General features: G+C 64.0%; 3 protein-coding genes and 2 long non-coding RNA genes across 5 annotated transcripts; 3 read left to right on the top strand and 2 right to left on the bottom strand.

The window, feature by feature from the left end:
* Positions 1-274: 274 nt before the first annotated feature.
* LOC135412476 (uncharacterized) lies at positions 275-4355 on the top strand. Its single transcript, XM_064651266.1, has 9 exons — positions 275-1381; positions 1622-1686; positions 1801-2118; positions 2407-2554; positions 2796-2860; positions 2975-3187; positions 3355-3503; positions 3667-3814; positions 4065-4355. Exons 1-9 carry the CDS (start codon positions 1267-1269, stop codon positions 4353-4355), a joined length of 1512 nt encoding a protein of 503 aa, XP_064507336.1. The 5' UTR covers positions 275-1266.
* A 144-nt stretch (positions 4356-4499) lies between these two features.
* LOC135412471 (maestro heat-like repeat-containing protein family member 6) lies at positions 4500-7620 on the top strand. The gene is made up of 8 exons (XM_064651264.1): positions 4500-4873; positions 5044-5181; positions 5425-5637; positions 5772-5927; positions 6085-6186; positions 6579-6681; positions 6958-7014; positions 7312-7620. The coding sequence occupies exons 1-8, from the start codon at positions 4856-4858 to the stop codon at positions 7473-7475; spliced, it is 951 nt and encodes a 316-aa protein (XP_064507334.1). The 5' UTR covers positions 4500-4855; the 3' UTR covers positions 7476-7620.
* Positions 7621-8417: 797 nt separating this feature from the next.
* Positions 8418-17975, top strand: LOC135412470 (uncharacterized). The gene is made up of 17 exons (XM_064651262.1): positions 8418-8587; positions 8828-8892; positions 12161-12478; positions 12764-12911; positions 13152-13216; positions 13331-13543; positions 13711-13859; positions 14023-14170; positions 14420-14607; positions 14697-14831; positions 15114-15228; positions 15933-15992; positions 16127-16282; positions 16440-16541; positions 16934-17036; positions 17313-17369; positions 17667-17975. Exons 1-17 carry the CDS (start codon positions 8473-8475, stop codon positions 17828-17830), a joined length of 2301 nt encoding a protein of 766 aa, XP_064507332.1. The 5' UTR covers positions 8418-8472; the 3' UTR covers positions 17831-17975.
* Positions 10331-11551, bottom strand: LOC135412473 (uncharacterized). The gene is made up of 2 exons (XR_010429666.1): positions 11040-11551; positions 10331-10579 (listed from the first exon to the last, which is right to left on the bottom strand). It is a non-coding gene; the product is annotated as an uncharacterized LOC135412473 (long non-coding RNA).
* A 1826-nt stretch (positions 17976-19801) lies between the features above and the next one.
* Positions 19802-21022, bottom strand: LOC135412472 (uncharacterized). The gene is made up of 2 exons (XR_010429665.1): positions 20511-21022; positions 19802-20050 (listed from the first exon to the last, which is right to left on the bottom strand). It is a non-coding gene; the product is annotated as an uncharacterized LOC135412472 (long non-coding RNA).
* Between the last annotated feature and the right edge of the window lie 4 nt (positions 21023-21026).

The raw sequence follows: 21026 nt of genomic DNA, 5'->3' as shown, positions 1-21026 counted from the left end.
GCAGAATGCCAGAAGAAAAGTCCAACTAACACAAGGAAACTGGACAGGATCTCTGAGCAATCTGATCTTCCTGCAAAACTCAGCAACTTAAGATTGATTTTGTGCTGCAGGTCATCACTTCCATGCAAAAATCATTCCCGCAAGGAGAAACTGCTTCTGCCTTCTGACAGATGCCGAGCGCTGCCACCAATTGCTCCGGCTACCACTCCCAACGGTCCCCTGCAAGAGCGCAGACATCAGTACCGGTTGGCTTTGGCTGCCCTCTGGCAGAGAAGTCCCCCCAGGGCACAGCTCTTTGGGGCAGGAGGCGGGCACCACCCCTGCCAGGACTCGGGGCGGTGGCAGGCCTCCTCGGGCGAGGACTTGCCAGAGCTGCTGATTTTGGTGCAGCCCCAGCCAAGGGGGGCAGAGCGGCATTGGTGCCCTTGCCCCCACATTCCTTTGGTGTGTCACAGCCCCGTGTTTGGGAGGGCCACCAGCCGGGACTTCTCCCAAGGAGCCCATGCCAGCTTCTGTGGAGGCCCCGTGCCCTTCCCGCTGTGCCCGCGTTGGCAGCCGAGGGGGCTCCTTCTGCTGCTGTGGGCAGGCACAGCAGGGGAGGGTTTGCTTAGTTTTTGAGCTGGGCCTAAAGTTCATGTCCAGCTGTCTTAGATACTTTGGAGAACGGACTCCTTCCGACCTGGGGCAGGTTGGCCGGGCGGGGGGAGGCCCCAGGGCAGGTGGCAGTGTGTCACAGGGCCTTTGTGACACGGTGGGCATCGCCGATGGTGTGCGACGGGGCAGGGTGTCACAGGGCCCTTTGTGACACGTCATGACATAGTACCGGTGGTGACGTGGCCACGCCTCAGTGCTCCTCGGAGCGTGCGACGGGACGGACGGGACAGAGCGGTGCTGTGCGGAGCCCCCGTGCAGCCAACTCTTTCCTTGTTGACCCGGAGCGTTTTGGAGGCTTTTCTGCGGTGCAAGCGCCCTCGAGGCCAGATCGCGGGACTTGGTGACGCGGAGCTTTTGCGAGGTGTCTCCAAGCCCTGTGGCGAGTGCCCTTGAGGCCACACCGCAGGACTTGAGAACCCATACCCTTTCCTCAGCTTTTCTCACATTCAGTTGCTTTTGAGGCCAGACCGCAGGATTGGTGACCCGGAAATTTTCCGAGGAGTCTCCAATCCCTGCGGCAGGTGGCCTCGCAGGCAGCCTGCAAGACTTGGGGACGCGGAGATCTTCCGAGGTGTCTCTCTCTTGCAGGTGCCCTGAAGACCAGTCTGCGGGATGGCAGGAAGACACCTGAGCCTGCTCAGGCCCGTTCAGACAAAGAAGGAAGGCCCTGGGACTGACCCAACACAGCAACCTGAAGAGGTGGAGCAGTCCCAGCCCCTGCAGGAGGGTGAGTGGCAGGGCTGGGCCACAGGGCTGGTGGTTGCAGCCAGATGGGCCTCTTCCCATCCCATCCCCTGTGGACATGGCCAGGGAAGGCGAGGGGGGAAGAGGGGCCAGGGCTGATCCCCCGGCAGCTCCTTGTACTGGGCAGCCCGGGGCTGGCCCTGCCTGTGGAGTGCAGGGCTGGGCTGTGTTCTCCGGCCTGTCCCGCAGCCCCTCAGCTCCGACCGCGCTCGCTCTTTGCCAGATCCAGGCCGGCACCAGACACCAGAGCAGGACCGTGCCCGGGGCCGCTTCCGCAGGGCAGCACAGGTACTTGCAGCCATCGCCACCTGGGCTGGGGCTGCTGTCACTGCTCAGCCTGGCACCGCTGGTGGAGCTCTCCATGGCACATCCCCCTCTTCCCTGCCCTTCGTTCTCCTGCAGGCCTTTGTGAAATTCTTGAGCGTTCGGCATAGAAAGTGCAGGATCACACCAATTGAGGTCATGGCGCAGCCTGACCCCACGCCGACCGAGCTCAAGGTTGACCTCGATGTCGGCACCGCGTCGACCGATGGCACAGCAAACCGTGACACCGCGGTGACCGATGACACGACAGCCTCCAACACCGCGCTGCCTGAGCTCACCCCGCAGGCTGACGGTGCAAAGACTGAGGGCATCGCGGACGCTGACAGCACACCCGTTCAGCACCTGCCCGATGATCCCAGTCTGGAGGTTCTTGAAGAGGAAGTTATCTCTGTGGAAGTAAGCAGCCTGTGGGCAGGGACTGTCTGGCCCCTCAAGCCGGGTCTGCTGGGCCCCCTAAGCCTTTGAGGCCCGCACAGTGTGGTGGATAGGGAGGCACTTCTGGAGGGACAGTGGGCAAGTTGCTCCCTCTGGCAGCTCTCCAACTGCCCCATGTCCCCTCCTGGCTGTGGGACTGTGGGACTTGATGACCTGGAGCGTTCTGAGCACTCCTCTACTGCAAATGCTTTCAAGGCACTTCGGCAGGACTTGGTGACCCAGAGTATTTCTGTGGCATCTCTCCTGCAGGAAGCCAAGAAACCAGACAGGGGCATGGAGCGGAGACCTCCCAGGGTGCCCAAGCGGGCGCAGGTGAAGAAAGAGGAGGAAGAAGGCCCTGGGCCTGCCCCCGCACAGCAGCCTGAGAAGGCAGAGCACTTCCAGCCCCTGCAGAAGGGTGAGTGGCAGGGCTGGGCCACAGGGCTGAATGGCTGCAGCCAGATGGGCCACATTCCATCCCATCCCCCGTGGACATGCTCAGGGAAAGGGAGGGGGAAAGAGGGCCCGGGGATGAGCCTCCGGCAGCTCCTTGTACTGGGTAGCCCGGGGCCGGCCCTGCCTGTGGAGCGCAGGGCCGGGCTGTGTTCTCCGGCCTGTCCCGCAGCCCCTCAGCTCTGACCGTGCTCGCTCTTTGCCAGATCCAGGCCGGCGCCGGACACCAGAGCAGGGCCGCACCCGGGGCCGCTTCCGCAGAGCTCATCAGGTACTTGCAGCCATCGCCACCTGGGATGGGCCTGCTGTCACTGCTCAGCCTGGCAGCGCTCTCAAAGCTCTCCATGGCACATCCCCCTCTTCCCTGCCCTTCCTTCTCCTGCAGAGGGTGCGGAAATCCGTTCCCGTTCGGCGCAGAAAGGCCAGGACCTCACCACCCGAGCTGCTGGCACAGCCTGAGCCCAACCCGACCGAGCTCAAGGCCAAGGCTGACGCCCCAGGGACTGAGGGCATTGCAGACGCTGACAGCACACCCATTCAGCGCCTGCCCGATGCTCCCAGTCTGCATGTTCCTGAGGAGAGAGTTGTCTCTGCTCAAGTAAGCAGCCTGTGGGCAGTGATTGTGTGGCCCCTCAAGCTTGTTCCGCTGGGCCCCCTCAGCCTTTGAGGCCGGCACTGTGTGCTGGGAAGGGAAGCACTTCTCGGAGGAAGCTGGGCAATTGCTCCCTCTGGCAGCTCTCCAACTCTCCCCTGTGTCCCCTTCAGGTGCCAGCCCTGGTCAGGTCCATCCACTCGTGGCTGACCTCCAATGTGTCTGCTGGGCACATGCTGGATAAGACCCTTCTAGCACTGACCGAGGCACACCCCGTGGATGTCGCCATCACCCTCCTGCGCTGCGCCCCCTCGTGTGACAGGTACGGGCCCCAGCTGCCTCGAGGGCTCCGGGCTCACCAGCCTTTAGAGCCCATCACCCCCCTGCCCCTGAAAGCACTGTGGCTCTGTCCCCCGGCCCCTGCAGCTGCCCAGGTCAGGGCGCTGTGGTCCAGACCCCCCTGACGCAGAGCTCTGACTCCACAGAGCTGCTGCAACCATGTGGAGGACCATCGCCTCATCGGGAAGGACACTGCAGAAGGTGCTGCCAACCCTGCTCGACGTGATGGAGGACTGGCCGTGGTACTACACGGGCACCTCCGATGGGGACAACACAGACGTCTTTGCCCTGGCTGTGAGTTTCTGGAACCTTTGCTTGCCCCCAGCTTGCCTCTCTGGCAGCTCTCCATCCTCCCCCAGCACGGCGTCTCCCTGCCCATCTCCGTGCAGGCACTGGGCTGGAAATGTGGGCTAGCGGCAGGTTCGGGGGCACCGGGCCGAGCGCTCCCCCCGAGTCTCCCCTGGCCTTCCCCTCCCACGCTCGGGCCCTGCCACATGGATGTCTGGGCACTGACTGCTGTGTCCGGCTGGTTTGTCTTTTGCAGGCAACTCTGGCACTGTGGATGATTGTCCAGGAGCCCCAGTGCCCGGGGCCTTTGATGGACTATTCCCCCCATCTCCTCGTGGATTTGCTCTTCCAAGTCTTCGTCAGCACAGAGCAGACGTCAGAGGAGGTCGACACGTTCTGGAGGGGATGCCAGGAGCAACACGACCTTCCCACCGACCCCAACAGGTGCTCCATGCCAGTCCTCCCCTCCCTCCCATGCCCTCAGGACTGGGGCCAGGGCTCCCAGCGTGACCTGGGCTTTGCTCTGCACACAGGTTTTCAGTGCTGACCATGAAGGCCTTACTCTGCTGTCTCCACTGTGAGGATGTGGTGAAGTCAGTGGAAGACAATCGTGGCTGGGCCAGGCTCCTCAATGCCCACAGCCGCCGCTACACGGCACTGCTGGCCAGGTGAGACCTCCTTGTCCCCGCTGCCCCTGTCATATCTGCCTGTGCACGGGGCACCCCACACCGTGCCCGTGGGCGTGGGCCAGAGGGCCTTGTCACCCAGGGACGGCCGAGCAGAGTGGAAAAGGCTGGGAGAGGCGGGTGCACAGGAGGAGCCGCCTCCCAGAGTGCCCCGGTCCCCTCCTGGGACTGGGCTGGTGGGGAAAGACCAGGCCTCTGTGAGTCCCTCCCGGGAGAGGTTTGCCCGCCTGCCTCAGGTCGATGCTACCTTTTTCCCCCTGCCAGGGAGAAGCGCCGCGTCTCCAGACCCTTGTGTTCCCGCATCACACTCCACCTGCTGGAGCTGCTGAGCAGGGAGGAGCCGTGCTGGGACCTGCCTGCCATGGCATTTCTTGTGGAGGTGAGCCTGCTGCCTCGTGCTGCCTCGCCGAGCTGCCTCCACCTCTCGGCCCTCTCATGGCCGCAGCTGCCCGGGACGGTGCCGTGCCCTGTGCTGCTGCCTGGGCCCAGCCCTGTGCGGGTCTGGGCTCCTGCTGGCCGGGCACCCCGTCACTGCTCCGTGCCTTTCAGGTCCTGGACTGCCTGGACACCAGAGAATGCGGTGACAGGGTCCTGGAGATACTTTCAAGGAACTCGGGGAGCACCAACACAAAGCGGCGTCAACTGGCACTCCGAGTCCTCGTGGCATTCAGCCAGGATCCCGTGATGGTGAGAAGGGGCAGTTGGCTGAAGCCGTGCTGGAATCCTGGGGCAGTCGCCTGGGCTTGGCTGGGCTTCGGGAGCTGTGGCAGCTGCTCCCAGCTCTGCTGCCTCCCCGTTCAGCTGCCCGAGTCCCTCGGGACAGGCCTTTGTCCTCCGGGCCCCGCAGCAGCACGTGGGGCTGCCCCGACGGAGCGGGATTGCTGGTGCAGCTGTTGGTGGCTTCACGGCACAGCATTGTCTTCCTCACAGGCCGAGAGCATCTGGAGCCTGAATGAAAGGCTCGTGCAGCTACTGGGGGATGCAGACAGAGATGTGGTTTGGATGACCCTCTCTGTGTTCAAGAACATGCTCTGGAGCAGTCTGTGGACACAGCGCCACAAGAGAGTCCGCAGCAAAGACTCCCTAATATCCACCCCCACCGGCCTGCAGTGGGCTGAGGCGCTCCAGCCACTCTTTGACCACGTAAGGCTCTGTGCCCCCCCGCTACGGGCTCTGGGTACTGCTGGGAAACTTTGGTCCCTGTGGATTTTCAGGCCTGTGCCCACTGGGGCCTGGAGAAGCTGCTGCTGAGGTCTTTTCCTCTTTCTTTCCACCAGGACGACAGCAGTGTGCGGGAGGCCTCCATGGCCCTCTTCACTCGTGTGATCAAACTGATCGAGAGAGAGGGAAAGAGGCCCCTGAAGCCACTCGTGTGCCTGAGCCTGCTCCCGCTCTACTTCCACCGGCATGATGAGAAGGTGGTCGTGAAAAGGGTGAGGACTCGTGGGCTCTGGTGTCCCGTGGGAGGGGGCTGGGCTGCCTCCTGGCCTGGCACCTCCCGGGCTCCAGCCTCCTCCTGGCCTTGGTCCAGGGACAGGGGTCCCGTGCCCTGGGCTGCGGTGCCATGTCCTGGTCTCTGTTGCTCTGCAGGCCTCTCGGAAAGCACTGCTGGATGTGACCAGGTTCCTGAAGAGGAGGGATCTTGGGCGCCTGGTGAACACAGAGGAGCCATGGAGCTTTGGCAAGTGCCTGGTAAGGACGGCCCCAAAGCCCCAGCCCCCGATGCCCAGAGTGTGGGGCTGGCACTGTGCCTCTGCCCACTGCTGCACCTGCCTGTGGGACAGCAGCCTGTGCCCCACACGCTGATGCCTTCCCTGGGGCGTGCGGGCTCCTCTGCGGGCTCCTCTGCCCCCGAGCCAGGGTGCCGCTGGAGCCCCGGCCCAGCTGGGCTGTGGGGCAGGGCAGCCCCGCCGCTCCCAGGGAGCAGCCAGCCCTCTGCTCCCTCCAAAGCCCGGCCCCAGCGGCTGCTGCCCGGGCCTCAGGGCTGTGCAGGCAGGGGAGGCCAGTGCTGGGCGCAGGCAGTGCCTGGCCGAGGGGCAGGGCCCCAGCCAACCCTTTCCTCCGTGCCCTGCCGCTCTCTCCAGCTGAAAAAGGACCGGAGCCGAGTGGCCAAGTACATGCACCAGGCCCTGCCGTACCTGCGGAGCCCACAGCAGCCCCTGCGAGAGGCAGCCATCAAGTTCATGGGTGAGCCACGAGGCCGCGGTCCCTTCCCGCCCCGCTGCAGCTCGGGCCCAGCCCCGGCTGCTGCAGCGGCAGCAACATCCAGCCCAGGAATGTGCTGTGGAGCCCCGAGTGCCCCGGCGGCTGCTGCTGCCCTGGGCCAGCCCAGCCCTGGGGCGCCCCGAGGCAGGAAGGCCCCGGGCTCAGCCCTGCCAGGGCAGGAGGGCGTGTGGCCGGGCCGGCAGCGCCGCTGGGGGGGCAGCTGTGCCGCTGGGGCCGTGACAGGATCTGTGTTCCCAGGGATCGCCGGGGGGTACCTGAGGGGACAGCCCAAGGAGCTGCAGCTCATCATCGATGGTGAGTGAGGGCACTGGGGGCTGGGGGAGGAGCACAGACCCTGGGCAGGCGGCTGCAGTCCTGCCCTGGCTGCAGAGGGCTCTGCTCCCTGCAGGGATGAGGGGCGGCGTGGGCAGAGCAGAGACACATTTCAGGGGCACGGGGGGCATTGGTGGCCAGCGCCTTCTGCCTCATCCTGCTGGGCCCTGCTCCCTCCTGGCAATGGCAAGAGCTTGCTGGGATGGCCCAGGCAGGAGGGGCTCCTTGCGTCGCCACCAATCCAGGCTCTGACCTCGGCTCTGTTCCTCTCTGTTCCAGCCCTTCAAGCCATCCCAGATGACAGGAGCCCCGCTGTCTCAAACCTGGCGCTTCAAATCATCAACTTTGTTACAAATCTACAGACAGCTCCCTACCCCAGGTTCCAGCGGTTCCGAGACCGGCTCTGCAGGGCGTGGAATACCCGGCCTTCTCTGTGGGGCTGAGTCTGCCTGTGCTGCTGCAGCTGTGTGCAGAGTTGATGCAGGCAGCTCTGTCTGTTGGGGCACCTGAGCCTGTGGGGAAGACACCTCTTCTCTGCAAGCCCTTCCTTTTACCCCAGCGTAGGAATATTAAATAAATATTGTCATACACAGAGGCCCAGGAGCTTCTTTTGGGTGCCCGGTGTCCACAGGGCATCGGGGAAGAGGGGAAAAAGGGCCCTTGTGCTCAGCAACACTTGCCCGGGTGTGCAGTGGGGAAGAGAAAGTGCCCAAAAGGCCCTCGGCCTCGGGGGGTTCTGCTGGAGCCTCAACACTTGGGGCAGAGTGGATGGGCAGAGCCTGGAGCTGTGGGAATCCCTGAGAAGCTGGTCCTTGGAGGTGGCCACAAGCCCCGTCCCGGGCAGGAAGCAGCATCTGTGGCTTGCCCGTGTGTTGCTGTCTGGATTGCTGAGGGCGGGGAGGTGCCTGCGGAGCCGGCTCCTGTGGAGCTCCTTCAGGGCTGCGCTGCTGCCGGGCAGGTTGGCAGGGCTGGGGGAGACCCTGAGGGACGACGAGGTGCCGGGAGGCCCTGAAGGGATGTGGTGCTGTGGAGGCCCTGCCGGGACAAGGGAGTGGGAAGCCTTGAGGGTAATCCATGAGGGGGTGGGTGGCAGGAGGCTGCGAGGGGACAGGATGGGCAGAGGAGGCCCTGAGGGGACAGGGTGCGAGAAGCCCTGAGGAATTGAGGGGCAGAGGCCGCAAGCAGCCCCCAAGGCAGCCCCCCAGTTCCCTGCCAGCCGGCTGCTCTGGCGCTTGCCCGGGGCATCTCCCATCCCTGGGAGGCTTTTCTCTCGTTCAATTGCCCTTGAGGCCAGACCGCAGGATTGGTGACCCAGAAATTTTCCAAGGAGTCTCCAATCCCTGCCGCAGGTGACCTCAAGGGCAGCCTGCAGGACTTGGGGACGCGGAGATCTTCCGAGGCGTCACTCTCTTGCAGGTGCCCTGAAGACCAGACTGCGGGATGGCAGGAAGACACCTGAGCCTGCTCAGGCCCTTTCGGACAAAGAAGGAAGGCCCTGGGACTGACCCAACACAGCAACCTGAAGAGGTGGAGCAGTCCCAGCCCCTGCAGGAGGGTGAGTGGCAGGGCTGGGCCACAGGGCTGGTGGCTGCAGCCAGATGGGCCTCTTCCCATCCCATCCCCTGTGGACATGGCCAGGGAAGGCGAGGGGGGAAGAGGGGCCAGGGCTGATCCCCCAGCAGCTCCTTGTACTGGGCAGCCCGGGGCGGGCCCTGCCTGTGGAGTGCAGGGCTGGGCTGTGTTCTCCGGCCTGTCCCACAGCCCCTCGGCTCCGACCGCGCTCGCTCTTTGCCAGATCCAGGCCGGCACCGGACACCAGAGCAGGACCGTGCCCGGGGCCGCTTCTGCAGGGCAGCACAGGTACCTGAGGGATGACGAGGCGCCGGGAGGCCCTGAAGGGATGTGGTGCTGTGGAGGCCCTGCCGGGACAAGGGAGTGGGAAGCCTTGAGGGGAATCCATGAGGGGGTGGGTGGCAGGAGGCTGCGAGGGGACAGGATGGGCAGAGGAGGCCCTGAGGGGACAGGGTGCGAGAAGCCCTGAGGAATTGGGGGGCAGAGGCCGCAAGCAGCCCCCAAGGCAGCCCCCCAGTTCCCTGCCAGCCGGCTGCTCTGGCGCTTGCCTGGGGCATCTCCCATCCCTGCGGCACAAGCCCCGGATCCTCGGCGGGAGGGTGGGGACACCCCCAAGGGGGCCAGGCTGGCCTGGCTGGGGACAAGGAGGGCAAGGGGGCCCTGCTGGGGCACGTCCACTGGGTGCTGCCGGCGAGGGGCAGGGGCACAGGCAGGGCTGTGGGCCAGCCCGGGCCCCCGCGCCTGCCCAGGCCACAGAGCTGTGGCCCAGAGCCCGCTGACCCAGAGCTCTGGGCCCGCAGAGCTGCTGCCAGCATGGAGAGGACGCGGGGCTCCTCGGGCAGGGCTGCGCAGTCACTGCTGCCCGAGCGGCTCCGCGCCACAGACAACAGCAGCAGGCTGTGCACAGGAGCAGCAGCACCCACACCGCCTGGGCCTCCTCAGCGAGGCTCCCACACCGGCCAGGATGCTAAAAGCAGGGATGCTGTGGGCACAACTGCACGTGGTTTGGCCAAAGGCTTCAGGAAAAGTGGCCACAGCGGCTTTCTATTGACTGCCCAGCCTCACAGCAACACTGGCCAGCTCCAGGGGCAGCCTGTCATTCTGACTGACTTCCACGGCCGTGCCTGAGGGCAGACTCACCTTCCACACTCAGGCATCCCAAGGCACTGGCACTGGGGCCATCCTTAGAGACTGGGATGGGACATGAGCCTTGGGCTGCAGCTGCTGAACCTCTCCTCCAGGCAGGCACCTTAAAAACACAGGCATGGGCTTCTAAACTCAAAATCCAGGCCTTCCTGGAAGGGAAGGAAGAAGCACCAGAAGCCGAAGTAGGGCCTCATACCATGAGGTTCAGGCATGGAGGGAAGTCAGCACTGGGGGGTCTGCTGCAAAAATGGTCCAGTTCACAAACTCAGGTTTTGCTGCTAGAGGATCCTACTTTGGCCTTGCTGGAGCCCATTCCCTAGCAATGCACGGCCCCTCACTGCTCTTGGATCAAGTGTCCCGGACCCGTGGGAACACGTGTGCCCCGTGTCCATGCGAGAGCAGCAACTGGCAGAACACGTCTGCTTCCAGCATTTGTCTTGGCTGCTCCTTCAGTGGGCTGGCACCTTAATCAGAGTTACACAACAGGTTTGCATCCCAGAGTTCTCCCTGTCCCCTTTGCTTCTCCCCAGTGCTCTACATATCAGCTGGGAGTCGCAATCGGACCCACAGGACCCGGAGCTTTGAACATCAGACCGGGCAGATTTATTTTGCAGAATGCCAGAAGAAAAGTCCAACTAACACAAGGAAACTGGACAGGATCTCTGAGCAATCTGATCTTCCTGCGAAACTCAGCAACTTAAGATTGATTTTGTGCTGCAGGTCATCACTTCCATGCAAAAATCATTCCCGCAAGGAGAAACTGCTTCTGCCTTCTGACAGATGCCGAGCGCTGCCACCAATTGCTCCGGCTACCACTCCCAACGGTCCCCTGCAAGAGCGCAGACATCAGTACCGGTTGGCTTTGGCTGCCCTCTGGCAGAGAAGTCCCCCCAGGGCACAGCTCTTTGGGGCAGGAGGCGGGCACCACCCCTGCCAGGACTCGGGGCGGTGGCAGGCCTCCTCGGGCGAGGACTTGCCAGAGCTGCTGATTTTGGTGCAGCCCCAGCCAAGGGGGGCAGAGCGGCATTGGTGCCCTTGCCCCCACATTCCTTTGGTGTGTCACAGCCCCGTGTTTGGGAGGGCCACCAGCTGGGACTTCTCCCAAGGAGCCCATGCCAGCTTCTGTGGAGGCCCCGTGCCCTTCCCGCTGTGCTCGCGTTGGCAGACGAGGGGGCTCCTTCTGCTGCTGTGGGCAGGCACAGCAGGGGAGGGTTGGCTTAGTTTTTGAGCTGGGCCTAAAGTTCATGTCCAGCTGTCTTAGATACTTTGGAGAACGGACTCCTTCCAACCTGGGGCAGGTTGGCCGGGCAGGGGGAGGCCCCAGGGCAGGTGGCAGTGTGTCACAGGGCCTTTGTGACACGGTGGGCATCGCCGATGGTGTGCGACGGGGCAGGGTGTCACAGGGCCCTTTGTGACACGTCATGACATAGTACCGGTGGTGACGTGGCCACGCCTCAGTGCTCCTCGGAGCGTGCGACGGGACGGACGGAACAGAGCGGTGCTGTGCGGAGCCCCCGTGCAGCCAACTCTTTCCTTGTTGACCCGGAGCGTTTTGGAGGCTTTTCTGCGGTGCAAGCGCCCTCGAGGCCAGATCGCGGGACTTGGTGACGCGGAGCTTTTGCGAGGTGTCTCCAAGCCCTGTGGCGAGTGCCCTTGAGGCCACACCGCAGGACTTGAGAACCCATACCCTTTCCTAGGCTTTTCACTCATTCAGTTGCTTTTGAGGCCAGACCGCAGGATTGGTGACCCGGAAATTTTCCGAGGAGTCTCCAATCCCTGCGGCAGGTGGCCTCGAGGGCAGCCTGCAGGACTTGGGGACGCAGAGATCTTCCGAGGCGTCACTCTCTTGCAGGTGCCCTGAAGACCAGTCTGCGGGATGGCAGGAAGACACCTGAGCCTGCTCAGGCCCGTTCAGACAAAGAAGGAAGGCCCTGGGACTGACCCAACACAGCAACCTGAAGAGGTGGAGCAGTCCCAGCCCCTGCAGGAGGGTGAGTGGCAGGGCTGGGCCACAGGGCTGGTGGCTGCAGCCAGATGGGCCTCTTCCCATCCCATCCCCTGTGGACATGGCCAGGGAAGGCGAGGGGGGAAGAGGGGCCAGGGCTGATCCCCCAGCAGCTCCTTGTACTGGGCAGCCCGGGGCTGGCCCTGCCTGTGGAGTGCAGGGCCGGGCTGTGTTCTCCGGCCTGTCCCGCAGCCCCTCGGCTCCGACCGCGCTCGCTCTTTGCCAGATCCAGGCCGGCACCAGACACCAGAGCAGGACCGTGCCCGGGGCCGCTTCCGCAGGGCAGCACAGGTACTTGCAGCCATCGCCACCTGGGCTGGGGCTGCTGTCACTGCTCAGCCTGGCACCGCTGGCGGAGCTCTCCATGGCACATCCCCCTCTTCCCTGCCCTTCGTTCTCCTGCAGGCCTTTGTGAAATTCTTGAGCGTTCGGCGTAGAAAGTGCAGGATCACACCAATTGAGGTCATGGCGCAGCCTGACCCCACGCCGACCGAGCTCAAGGTTGACCCTGATGTCGGCACCGCGTTGACCGATGGCACAGCAAACCGTGACACCGCGGTGACCGATGACACAACAGCCTCCAACACCGCGCTGCCTGAGCTCACCCCGCAGGCTGACGGTGCAAAGACTGAGGGCATCGCGGACGCTGACAGCACACCCGTTCAGCACCTGCCCGATGATCTCAGTCTGGAGGTTCTTGAAGAGGAAGTTATCTCTGTGGAAGTAAGCAGCCTGTGGGCAGGGACTGTCTGGCCCCTCAAGCCGGGTCTGCTGGGCCCCCTAAGCCTTTGAGGCCCGCACAGTGTGGTGGAAAGGGAGGCACTTCTGGAGGGACAGTGGGCAAGTTGCTCCCTCTGGCAGCTCTCCAACTGCCCCATGTCCCCTCCTGGCTGTGGGACTGTGGGACTTGACCCGGAGCGTTCCGAGCACTCCTCTACTGCAAATGCCTTCAAGGCACTTTGGCAGGACTTGGTGACCCAGAGTATTTCTGTGGCATCTCTCCTGCAGGAAGCCAAGAAACCAGACAGGGGCATGGAGCGGAGACCTCCCAGGGTGCCCAAGCGGGCGCGGGTGAAGAAAGAGGAGGAGGAAAGCCCTGGGCCTGCCCCTGCACAGCAGCCTGAGAAGGCAGAGCACTTCCAGCCCCTGCAGAAGGGTGAGTGGCAGGGCTGGGCCACAGGGCTGAATGGCTGCAGCCAGATGGGCCTCATTCCATCCCATCCCCTGTGGACATGCTCAGGGAAAGGGAGGGGGAAAGAGGACTCGGGGATGAGCCTCCGGCAGCTCCTTGTACTGGGCAGCCCGGGGCGGCCCTGCCTGTGGAGCGCAGGGCCGGGCTGTGTTCTCCGGCCTGTCCCGCAGCCCCTCAGCTCTGACCGCACTCGCTCTTTGCCAGATCCAGGCCGGCGCCGGACACCAGAGCAGGGCCGCACCCGGGGCCGCTTCCGCAGAGCTCATCAGGTACTTGCAGCCATCGCCACCTGGGATGGACCTGCTGTCACTGCTCAGCCTGGCAGCGCTCTCAAAGCTCTCCATGGCACATCCCCCTCTTCCCTGCCCTTCATTCTCCTGCAGAGGGTGCGGAAATCCGTTCCCGTTCGGCGCAGAAAGGCCAGGACCTCACCACCCGAGCTGCTGGCACAGCCTGAGCCCAACCCGACCGAGCTCAAGGCCAAGGCTGACGCCCCAGGGACTGAGGGCATTGCAGACGCTGACAGCACACCCGTTCAGCGCCTGCCCGATGCTCCCAGTCTGCATGTTCCTGAGGAGAGAGTTGTCTCTGCTCAAGTAAGCAGCCTGTGGGCAGCGATTGTATGGCCCCTCAAGCTTGTTCCGCTGGGCCCCCTCAGCCTTTGAGGCCGGCACTGTGTGCTGGGAAGGGAAGCACTTCTCGGGGGAAGCTGGGCAATTGCTCCCTCTGGCAGCTCTCCAACTCTCCCCTGTGTCCCCTCCAGGTGCCAGCTCTGGTCAGGTCCATCCACTCGTGGCTGACCTCCAATGTGTCTGCTGGGCACGTGCTGGATAAGACCCTTCTAGCACTGACCGAGGCACACCCCGTGGATGTCGCCATCACCCTCCTGCGCTGTGCCCCCTCATGTGACAGGTACGGGCCCCAGCTGCCTCGAGGGCTCCGGGCTCACCAGCCTTTAGAGCCCATCACCCCCCTGCCCCTGAAAGCACTGTGGCTCTGTCCCCCGGCCCCTGCAGCTGCCCAGGTCAGGGCGCTGTGGTCCAGACCCCCCTGACGTAGAGCTCTGACTCCACAGAGCTGCTGCAACCATGTGGAGGACCATCGCCTCATCGGGAAGGACACTGCAGAAGGTGCTGCCAACCCTGCTCGACGTGATGGAGGACTGGCCGTGGTACTACACGGGCACCTCCGATGGGGACAACACAGACGTCTTTGCCCTGGCTGTGAGTTTCTGGAACCTTTGCTTGCCCCCAGCTTGCCTCTCTGGCAGCTCTCCATCCTCCCCCAGCACGGCGTCTCCCTGCCCATCTCCGTGCAGGCACTGGGCTGGAAATGTGGGCTAGCGGAGGTTCGGGGGCACCGGGCCGGGCGCTCCCCCCGAGTCTCCCCTGGCCTTCCCCTCCCACGCTCGGGCCCTGCCACATGGATGTCTGGGCACTGACTGCTGTGTCCGGCTGGTTTGTCTTTTGCAGGCAACTCTGGCACTGTGGATGATTGTCCAGGAGCCCCAGTGCCTGGGGCCTTTGATGGACTATTCCCCCCATCTCCTCGTGGATCTGCTCTTCCAAGTCTTCGTCAGCACAGAGCAGACGTCAGAGGAGGTCGACACGTTCTGGAGGGGATGCCAGGAGCAACACGACCTTCCCACCGACCCCAACAGGTGCTCCATGCCAGTCCTCCCCTCCCTCCCATGCCCTCGGGACTGGGGCCAGGGCTCCCAGCGTGACCTGGGCTTTGCTCTGCACACAGGTTTGCAGTGCTGACCATGAAGGCCCTGCTCTGCTGTCTCCACTGTGAGGATGTGGTGAAGTCAGTGGAAGACAATCGTGGCTGGGCCAGGCTCCTCAATGCTCACAGCCGCCGCTACACGGCTCTGCTGGCCAGGTGAGACCTCCTTGTCCCCGCTGCCCCTGTCATATCTGCCTGTGCACGGGGCACCCCACACCGTGCCCGTGGGCGTGGGCCAGAGGGCCTTGTCACCCAGGGACGGCCAAGCAGAGTGGAAAAGGCTGGGAGAGGTGGGTGCACAGGAGGAGCCGCCTCCCAGAGTGCCCCAGTCCCCTCCTGGGACTGGGCTGGTGGGGAAAGACCAAGCCTCTGTGAGTCCCTCCCGGGAGAGGTTTGCCCGCCTGCCTCAGGTCGATGCTACCTTTTTCCCCCTGCCAGGGAGAAGCGCCGCATCTCCAGACCCTTGTGTTCCCGCATCACACTCCACCTGCTGGAGCTGCTGAGCAGGGAGGAGCTGTGCTGGGACCTGCCTGCCATGGCATTTCTTGTGGAGGTGAGCCTGCTGCCTCGTGCTGCCTCGCCGAGCTGCCTCCACCTCTCGGCCCTCTCACGGCCGCAGCTGCCTGGGACGGTGCCGCGCCCTGTGCTGCTGCCTGGGCCCAGCCCTGTGCGGGTCTGGGCTCCTGCTGGCCGGGCACCCCGTCACTGCTCCGTGCCTTTCAGGTCCTGGACTGCCTGGACACCAGAGAATGCGGTGACAGGGTCCTGGAGATACTTTCAAGGAACTCGGGGAGCACCAACACAAAGCGGCGTCAACTGGCACTCCGAGTCCTCGTGGCATTCAGCCAGGATCCCGTGATGGTGAGAAGGGGCAGTTGGCTGAAGCCGTGCTGGAATCCTGGGGCAGTCGCCTGGGCTTGGCTGGGCTTCGGGAGCTGTCGCAGCTGCTCCCAGCTCTGCTGCCTCCCCGTTCAGCTGCCCAAGTCCCTCGGGACAGGCCTTTGTCCTCCGGGCCCCGCAGCAGCACGTGGGGCTGCCCCGACGGAGCGGGATTGCTGGTGCAGCCGTTGGTGGCTTCACGGCACAGCATTGTCTTCCTCACAGGCCGAGAGCATCTGGAGCCTGAATGAAAGGCTCGTGCAGCTACTGGGGGATGCAGACAGAGATGTGGTTTGGATGACCCTCTCTGTGTTCAAGAACATGCTCTGGAGCAGTCTGTGGACACAGCGCCACAAGAGAGTCCGCAGCAAAGACTCCCTAATATCCACCCCCACCGGCCTGCAGTGGGCTGAGGCGCTCCAGCCACTCTTTGACCACGTAAGGCTCTGTGCCCCCCCGCCACGGGCTCTGGGTACTGCTGGGAAACTTTGGTCCCTGTGGATTTTCAGGCCTGTGCCCACTGGGGCCTGGAGAAGCTGCTGCTGAGGTCTTTTCCTCTTTCTTTCCACCAGGACGACAGCAGTGTGCGGGAGGGCTCCATGGCCCTCTTCACTCGTGTGATCAAACTGATCGAGAGAGAGGGAAAGAGGCCCCTGAAGCCACTCGTGTGCCTGAGCCTGCTCCCGCTCTACTTCCACCGGCATGATGAGAAGGTGGTCGTGAAAAGGGTGAGGACTCATGGGCTCTGGTGTCCCGTGGGAGGGGGCTGGGCTGCCTCCTGGCCTGGCACCTCCCGGGCTCCAGCCTCCTCCTGGCCTTGGTCCAGGGACAGGGGTCCCGTGCCCTGGGCTGCGGTGCCATGTCCTGGTCTCTGTTGCTCTGCAGGCCTCTCGGAAAGCACTGCTGGATGTGACCAGGTTCCTGAAGAGGAGGGATCTTGGGCGCCTGGTGAATACAGAGGAGCCATGGAGCTTTGGCAAGTGCCTGGTAAGGACGGCCCCAAAGCCCCAGCCCCCGATGCCCAGAGTGTGGGGCTGGCACTGTGCCTCTGCCCACTGCTGCACCCGCCTGTGGGACAGCAGCCTGTGCCCCACACGCTGATGCCTTCCCTGGGGTGTGTGGGCTCCTCTGCAGGCTCCTCTGCCCCCGAGCCAGGGTGCCGCTGGAGCCCCGGCCCAGCTGGGCTGTGGGGCAGGGCAGCCCCGCCGCTCCCAGGGAGCAGCCAGCCCTCTGCTCCCTCCAAAGCCCGGCCCCAGCGGCTGCTGCCCGGGCCTCAGGGCTGTGCGGGCAGGGGAGGCCAGTGCTGGGCGCAGGCAGTGCCCGGCCGAGGGGCAGAACCCCAGCCAACCCTTCCCTCCGTGCCCTGCCGCTCTCTCCAGCTGAAAAAGGACCGGAGCCGAGTGGCCAAGTACATGCACCAGGCCCTGCCGTACCTGCGGAGCCCACAGCAGCCCCTGCGAGAGGCAGCCATCAAGTTCATGGGTGAGCCACGAGGCCGCGGTCCCTTCCCGCCCCGCTGCAGCTCGGGCCCAGCCCCGGCTGCTGCAGCGGCAGCAGCATCCAGCCCAGGAATGTGCTGTGGAGCCCCGAGTGCCCCGGCGGCTGCTGCTGCCCTGGGCCAGCCCAGCCCTGGGGCGCCCCGAGGCAGGAAGGCCCCGGGCTCAGCCCTGCCAGGGCAGGAGGGCGTGTGGCCGGGCCGGCAGCGCCGCTGGGGGGGCAGCTGTGCCGCTGGGGCCGTGACAGGATCTGTGTTCCCAGGGATCGCCGGGGGGTACCTGAGGGGACAGCCCAAGGAGCTGCAGCTCATCATCGATGGTGAGTGAGGGCACTGGGGGCTGGGGGAGGAGCACAGACCCTGGGCAGGCGGCTGCAGTCCTGCCCTGGCTGCGGAGGGCTCTGCTCCCTGCAGGGATGAGGGGCGGCGTGGGCAGAGCAGAGACACATTTCAGGGGCACGGGGGGCATTGGTGGCCAGCGCCTTCTGCCTCATCCTGCTGGGCCCTGCTCCCTCCTGGCAATGGCAAGAGCTTGCTGGGATGGCCCAGGCAGGAGGGGCTCCTTGCGTCGCCACCAATCCGGGCTCTGACCTCGGCTCTGTTCCTCTCTGTTCCAGCCCTTCAAGCCATCCCAGATGACAGGAGCCCCGCTGTCTCAAACCTGGCGCTTCAAATCATCAACTTTGTTACAAATCTACAGACAGCTCCCTACCCCAGGTTCCAGCAGTTCCGAGACCGGCTCTGCAGGGCGTGGAATACCCGGCCTTCTCTGTGGGGCTGAGTCTGCCTGTGCTGCTGCAGCTGTGTGCAGAGTTGATGCAGGCAGCTCTGTCTGTTGGGGCACCTGAGCCTGTGGGGAAGACACCTCTTCTCTGCAAGCCCTTCCTTTTACCCCAGCGTAGGAATATTAAATAAATATTGTCATACACAGAGGCCCAGGAGCTTCTTTTGGGTGCCCGGTGTCCACAGGGCATCGGGGAAGAGGGGAAAAAAGGCCCTTGTGCTCAGCAACACTTGCCCGGGTGTGCAGTGGGGAAGAGAAAGTGCCCAAAAGGCCCTCGGCCTCGGGGGGTTCTGCTGGAGCCTCAACACTTGGGGCAGAGTGGATGGGCAGAGCCTGGAGCTGTGGGAATCCCTGAGAAGCTGGTCCTTGGAGGTGGCCACAAGCCCCGTCCCGGGCAGGAAGCAGCATCTGTGGCTTGCCCGTGTGTTGCTGTCTGGATTGCTGTGGGCTGGGAGGTGCCTGCGGAGCCGGCTCCTGTGGAGCTCCTTCAGGGCTGCGCCGCTGCCGGGCAGGTTGGCAGGGCTGGGGGAGACCCTGAGGGACGACGAGGTGCCGGGAGGCCCTGAAGGGATGTGGTGCTGCTGGGGCCCTGCCGGGACAAGGGAGTGGGAAGCCTTGAGGGGAATCCATGAGGGGGTGGGTGGCAGGAGGCTGCGAGGGGACAGGATGGGCAGAGGAGGCCCTGAGGGGACAGGGTGCGAGAAGCCCTGAGGAATTGGGGGGCAGAGGCCGCAAGCAGCCCCCAAGGCAGCCCCCCAGTTCCCTGCCAGCCGGCTGCTCTGGCGCTTGCCTGGGGCATCTCCCATCCCTGCGGCACAAGCCCCGGATCCTCGGCGGGAGGGTGGGGACACCCCCAAGGGGGCCAGGCTGGCCTGGCTGGGGACAAGGAGGGCAAGGGGGCCCTGCTGGGGCACGTCCACTGGGTGCTGCCGGCGAGGGGCAGGGGCACAGGCAGGGCTGTGGGCCAGCCCGGGCCCCCGCGCCTGCCCAGGCCACAGAGCTGTGGCCCAGAGCCCGCTGACCCAGAGCTCTGGGCCCGCAGAGCTGCTGCCAGCATGGAGAGGACGCGGGGCTCCTCGGGCAGGGCTGCGCAGTCACTGCTGCCCGAGCGGCTCCGCGCCACAGACAACAGCAGCAGGCTGTGCACAGGAGCAGCAGCACCCACAACGCCTGGGCCTCCTCAGCGAGGCTCCCACACCGGCCAGGATGCTAAAAGCAGGGATGCTGTGGGCACAACTGCACGTGGTTTGGCCAAAGGCTTCAGGAAAAGTGGCCACAGCGGCTTTCTATTGACTGCCCAGCCTCACAGCAACACTGGCCAGCTCCAGGGGCAGCCTGTCATCCTGACTGACTTCCACGGCCGTGCCTGAGGGCAGACTCACCTTCCACACTCAGGCATCCCAAGGCACTGGCACTGGGGCCATCCTTAGAGACTGGGATGGGACATGAGCCTTGGGCTGCAGCTGCTGAACCTCTCCTCCAGGCAGGCACCTTAAAAACACAGGCATGGGCTTCTAAACTCAAAATCCAGGCCTTCCTGGAAGGGAAGGAAGAAGCACCAGAAGCCGAAGTAGGGCCTCATACCATGAGGTTCAGGCATGGAGGGAAGTCAGCACTGGGGGGTCTGCTGCAAAAATGGTCCAGTTCACAAACTCAGGTTTTGCTGCTAGAGGATCCTACTTTGGCCTTGCTGGAGCCCATTCCCTAGCAATGCACGGCCCCTCACTGCTCTTGGATCAAGTGTCCCGGACCCGTGGGAACACGTGTGCCCCGTGTCCATGCGAGAGCAGCAACTGGCAGAACACGTCTGCTTCCAGCATTTGTCTTGGCTGCTCCTTCAGTGGGCTGGCACCTTAATCAGAGTTACACAACAGGTTTGCATCCCAGAGTTCTCCCTGTCCCCTTTGCTTCTCCCCAGTGCTCTACATATCAGCTGGGAGTCGCAATCGGACCCACAGGACCCGGAGCTTTGAACATCAGACCGGGCAGATTTATTTTGCAGAATGCCAGAAGAAAAGTCCAACTAACACAAGGAAACTGGACAGGATCTCTGAGCAATCTGATCTTCCTGCGAAACTCAGCAACTTAAGATTGATTTTGTGCTGCAGGTCATCACTTCCATGCAAAAATCATTCCCGCAAGGAGAAACTGCTTCTGCCTTCTGACAGATGCCGAGCGCTGCCACCAATTGCTCCGGCTACCACTCCCAACGGTCCCCTGCAAGAGCGCAGACATCAGTACCGGTTGGCTTTGGCTGCCCTCTGGCAGAGAAGTCCCCCCAGGGCACAGCTCTTTGGGGCAGGAGGCGGGCACCACCCCTGCCAGGACTCGGGGCGGTGGCAGGCCTCCTCGGGCGAGGACTTGCCAGAGCTGCTGATTTTGGTGCAGCCCCAGCCAAGGGGGGCAGAGCGGCATTGGTGCCCTTGCCCCCACATTCCTTTGGTGTGTCACAGCCCCGTGTTTGGGAGGGCCACCAGCTGGGACTTCTCCCAAGGAGCCCATGCCAGCTTCTGTGGAGGCCCCGTGCCCTTCCCGCTGTGCTCGCGTTGGCAGACGAGGGGGCTCCTTCTGCTGCTGTGGGCAGGCACAGCAGGGGAGGGTTGGCTTAGTTTTTGAGCTGGGCCTAAAGTTCATGTCCAGCTGTCTTAGATACTTTGGAGAACGGACTCCTTCCAACCTGGGGCAGGTTGGCCGGGCAGGGGGAGGCCCCAGGGCAGGTGGCAGTGTGTCACAGGGCCTTTGTGACACGGTGGGCATCGCCGATGGTGTGCGACGGGGCAGGGTGTCACAGGGCCCTTTGTGACACGTCATGACATAGTACCGGTGGTGACGTGGCCACGCCTCAGTGCTCCTCGGAGCGTGCGACGGGACGGACGGAACAGAGCGGTGCTGTGCGGAGCCCCCGTGCAGCCAACTCTTTCCTTGTTGACCCGGAGCGTTTTGGAGGCTTTTCTGCGGTGCAAGCGCCCTCGAGGCCAGATCGCGGGACTTGGTGACGCGGAGCTTTTGCGAGGTGTCTCCAAGCCCTGTGGCGAGTGCCCTTGAGGCCACACCGCAGGACTTGAGAACCCATACCCTTTCCTAGGCTTTTCACTCATTCAGTTGCTTTTGAGGCCAGACCGCAGGATTGGTGACCCGGAAATTTTCCGAGGAGTCTCCAATCCCTGCGGCAGGTGGCCTCGAGGGCAGCCTG

This window comes from Pseudopipra pipra, chromosome 3 (assembly GCF_036250125.1).
Source record: "Pseudopipra pipra isolate bDixPip1 chromosome 3, bDixPip1.hap1, whole genome shotgun sequence".
In the NCBI taxonomy this organism is placed as follows: Eukaryota; Metazoa; Chordata; class Aves; order Passeriformes; family Pipridae; genus Pseudopipra; species Pseudopipra pipra.
This window is presented reverse-complemented; position numbering and strand designations above follow the sequence as displayed.

Excerpts from the sequence above, each read along its gene's own strand:
- LOC135412476 (XM_064651266.1), top strand. The coding sequence starts at position 1,267 with ATGGCAGGAAGACACCTGAGCCTGCTCAGGCCCGTTCAGACAAAGAAG. Across the intron at positions 2,861-2,974 it reads GCTTCCGCAGAGCTCATCAG|AGGGTGCGGAAATCCGTTCC; the intron begins GTACTTGCAGCC and ends CTTCTCCTGCAG. Across the intron at positions 3,188-3,354 it reads AGAGAGTTGTCTCTGCTCAA|GTGCCAGCCCTGGTCAGGTC; the intron begins GTAAGCAGCCTG and ends TGTCCCCTTCAG.
- LOC135412470 (XM_064651262.1), top strand. The coding sequence starts at position 8,473 with ATGGCAGGAAGACACCTGAGCCTGCTCAGGCCCTTTCGGACAAAGAAG. Across the intron at positions 8,893-12,160 it reads GCTTCTGCAGGGCAGCACAG|GCCTTTGTGAAATTCTTGAG; the intron begins GTACCTGAGGGA and ends GTTCTCCTGCAG. Across the intron at positions 16,283-16,439 it reads AGAAGGTGGTCGTGAAAAGG|GCCTCTCGGAAAGCACTGCT; the intron begins GTGAGGACTCAT and ends GTTGCTCTGCAG.
- LOC135412471 (XM_064651264.1), top strand. Across the intron at positions 5,638-5,771 it reads TCCAGCCACTCTTTGACCAC|GACGACAGCAGTGTGCGGGA; the intron begins GTAAGGCTCTGT and ends TCTTTCCACCAG. Across the intron at positions 6,187-6,578 it reads GGAGCTTTGGCAAGTGCCTG|CTGAAAAAGGACCGGAGCCG; the intron begins GTAAGGACGGCC and ends CGCTCTCTCCAG.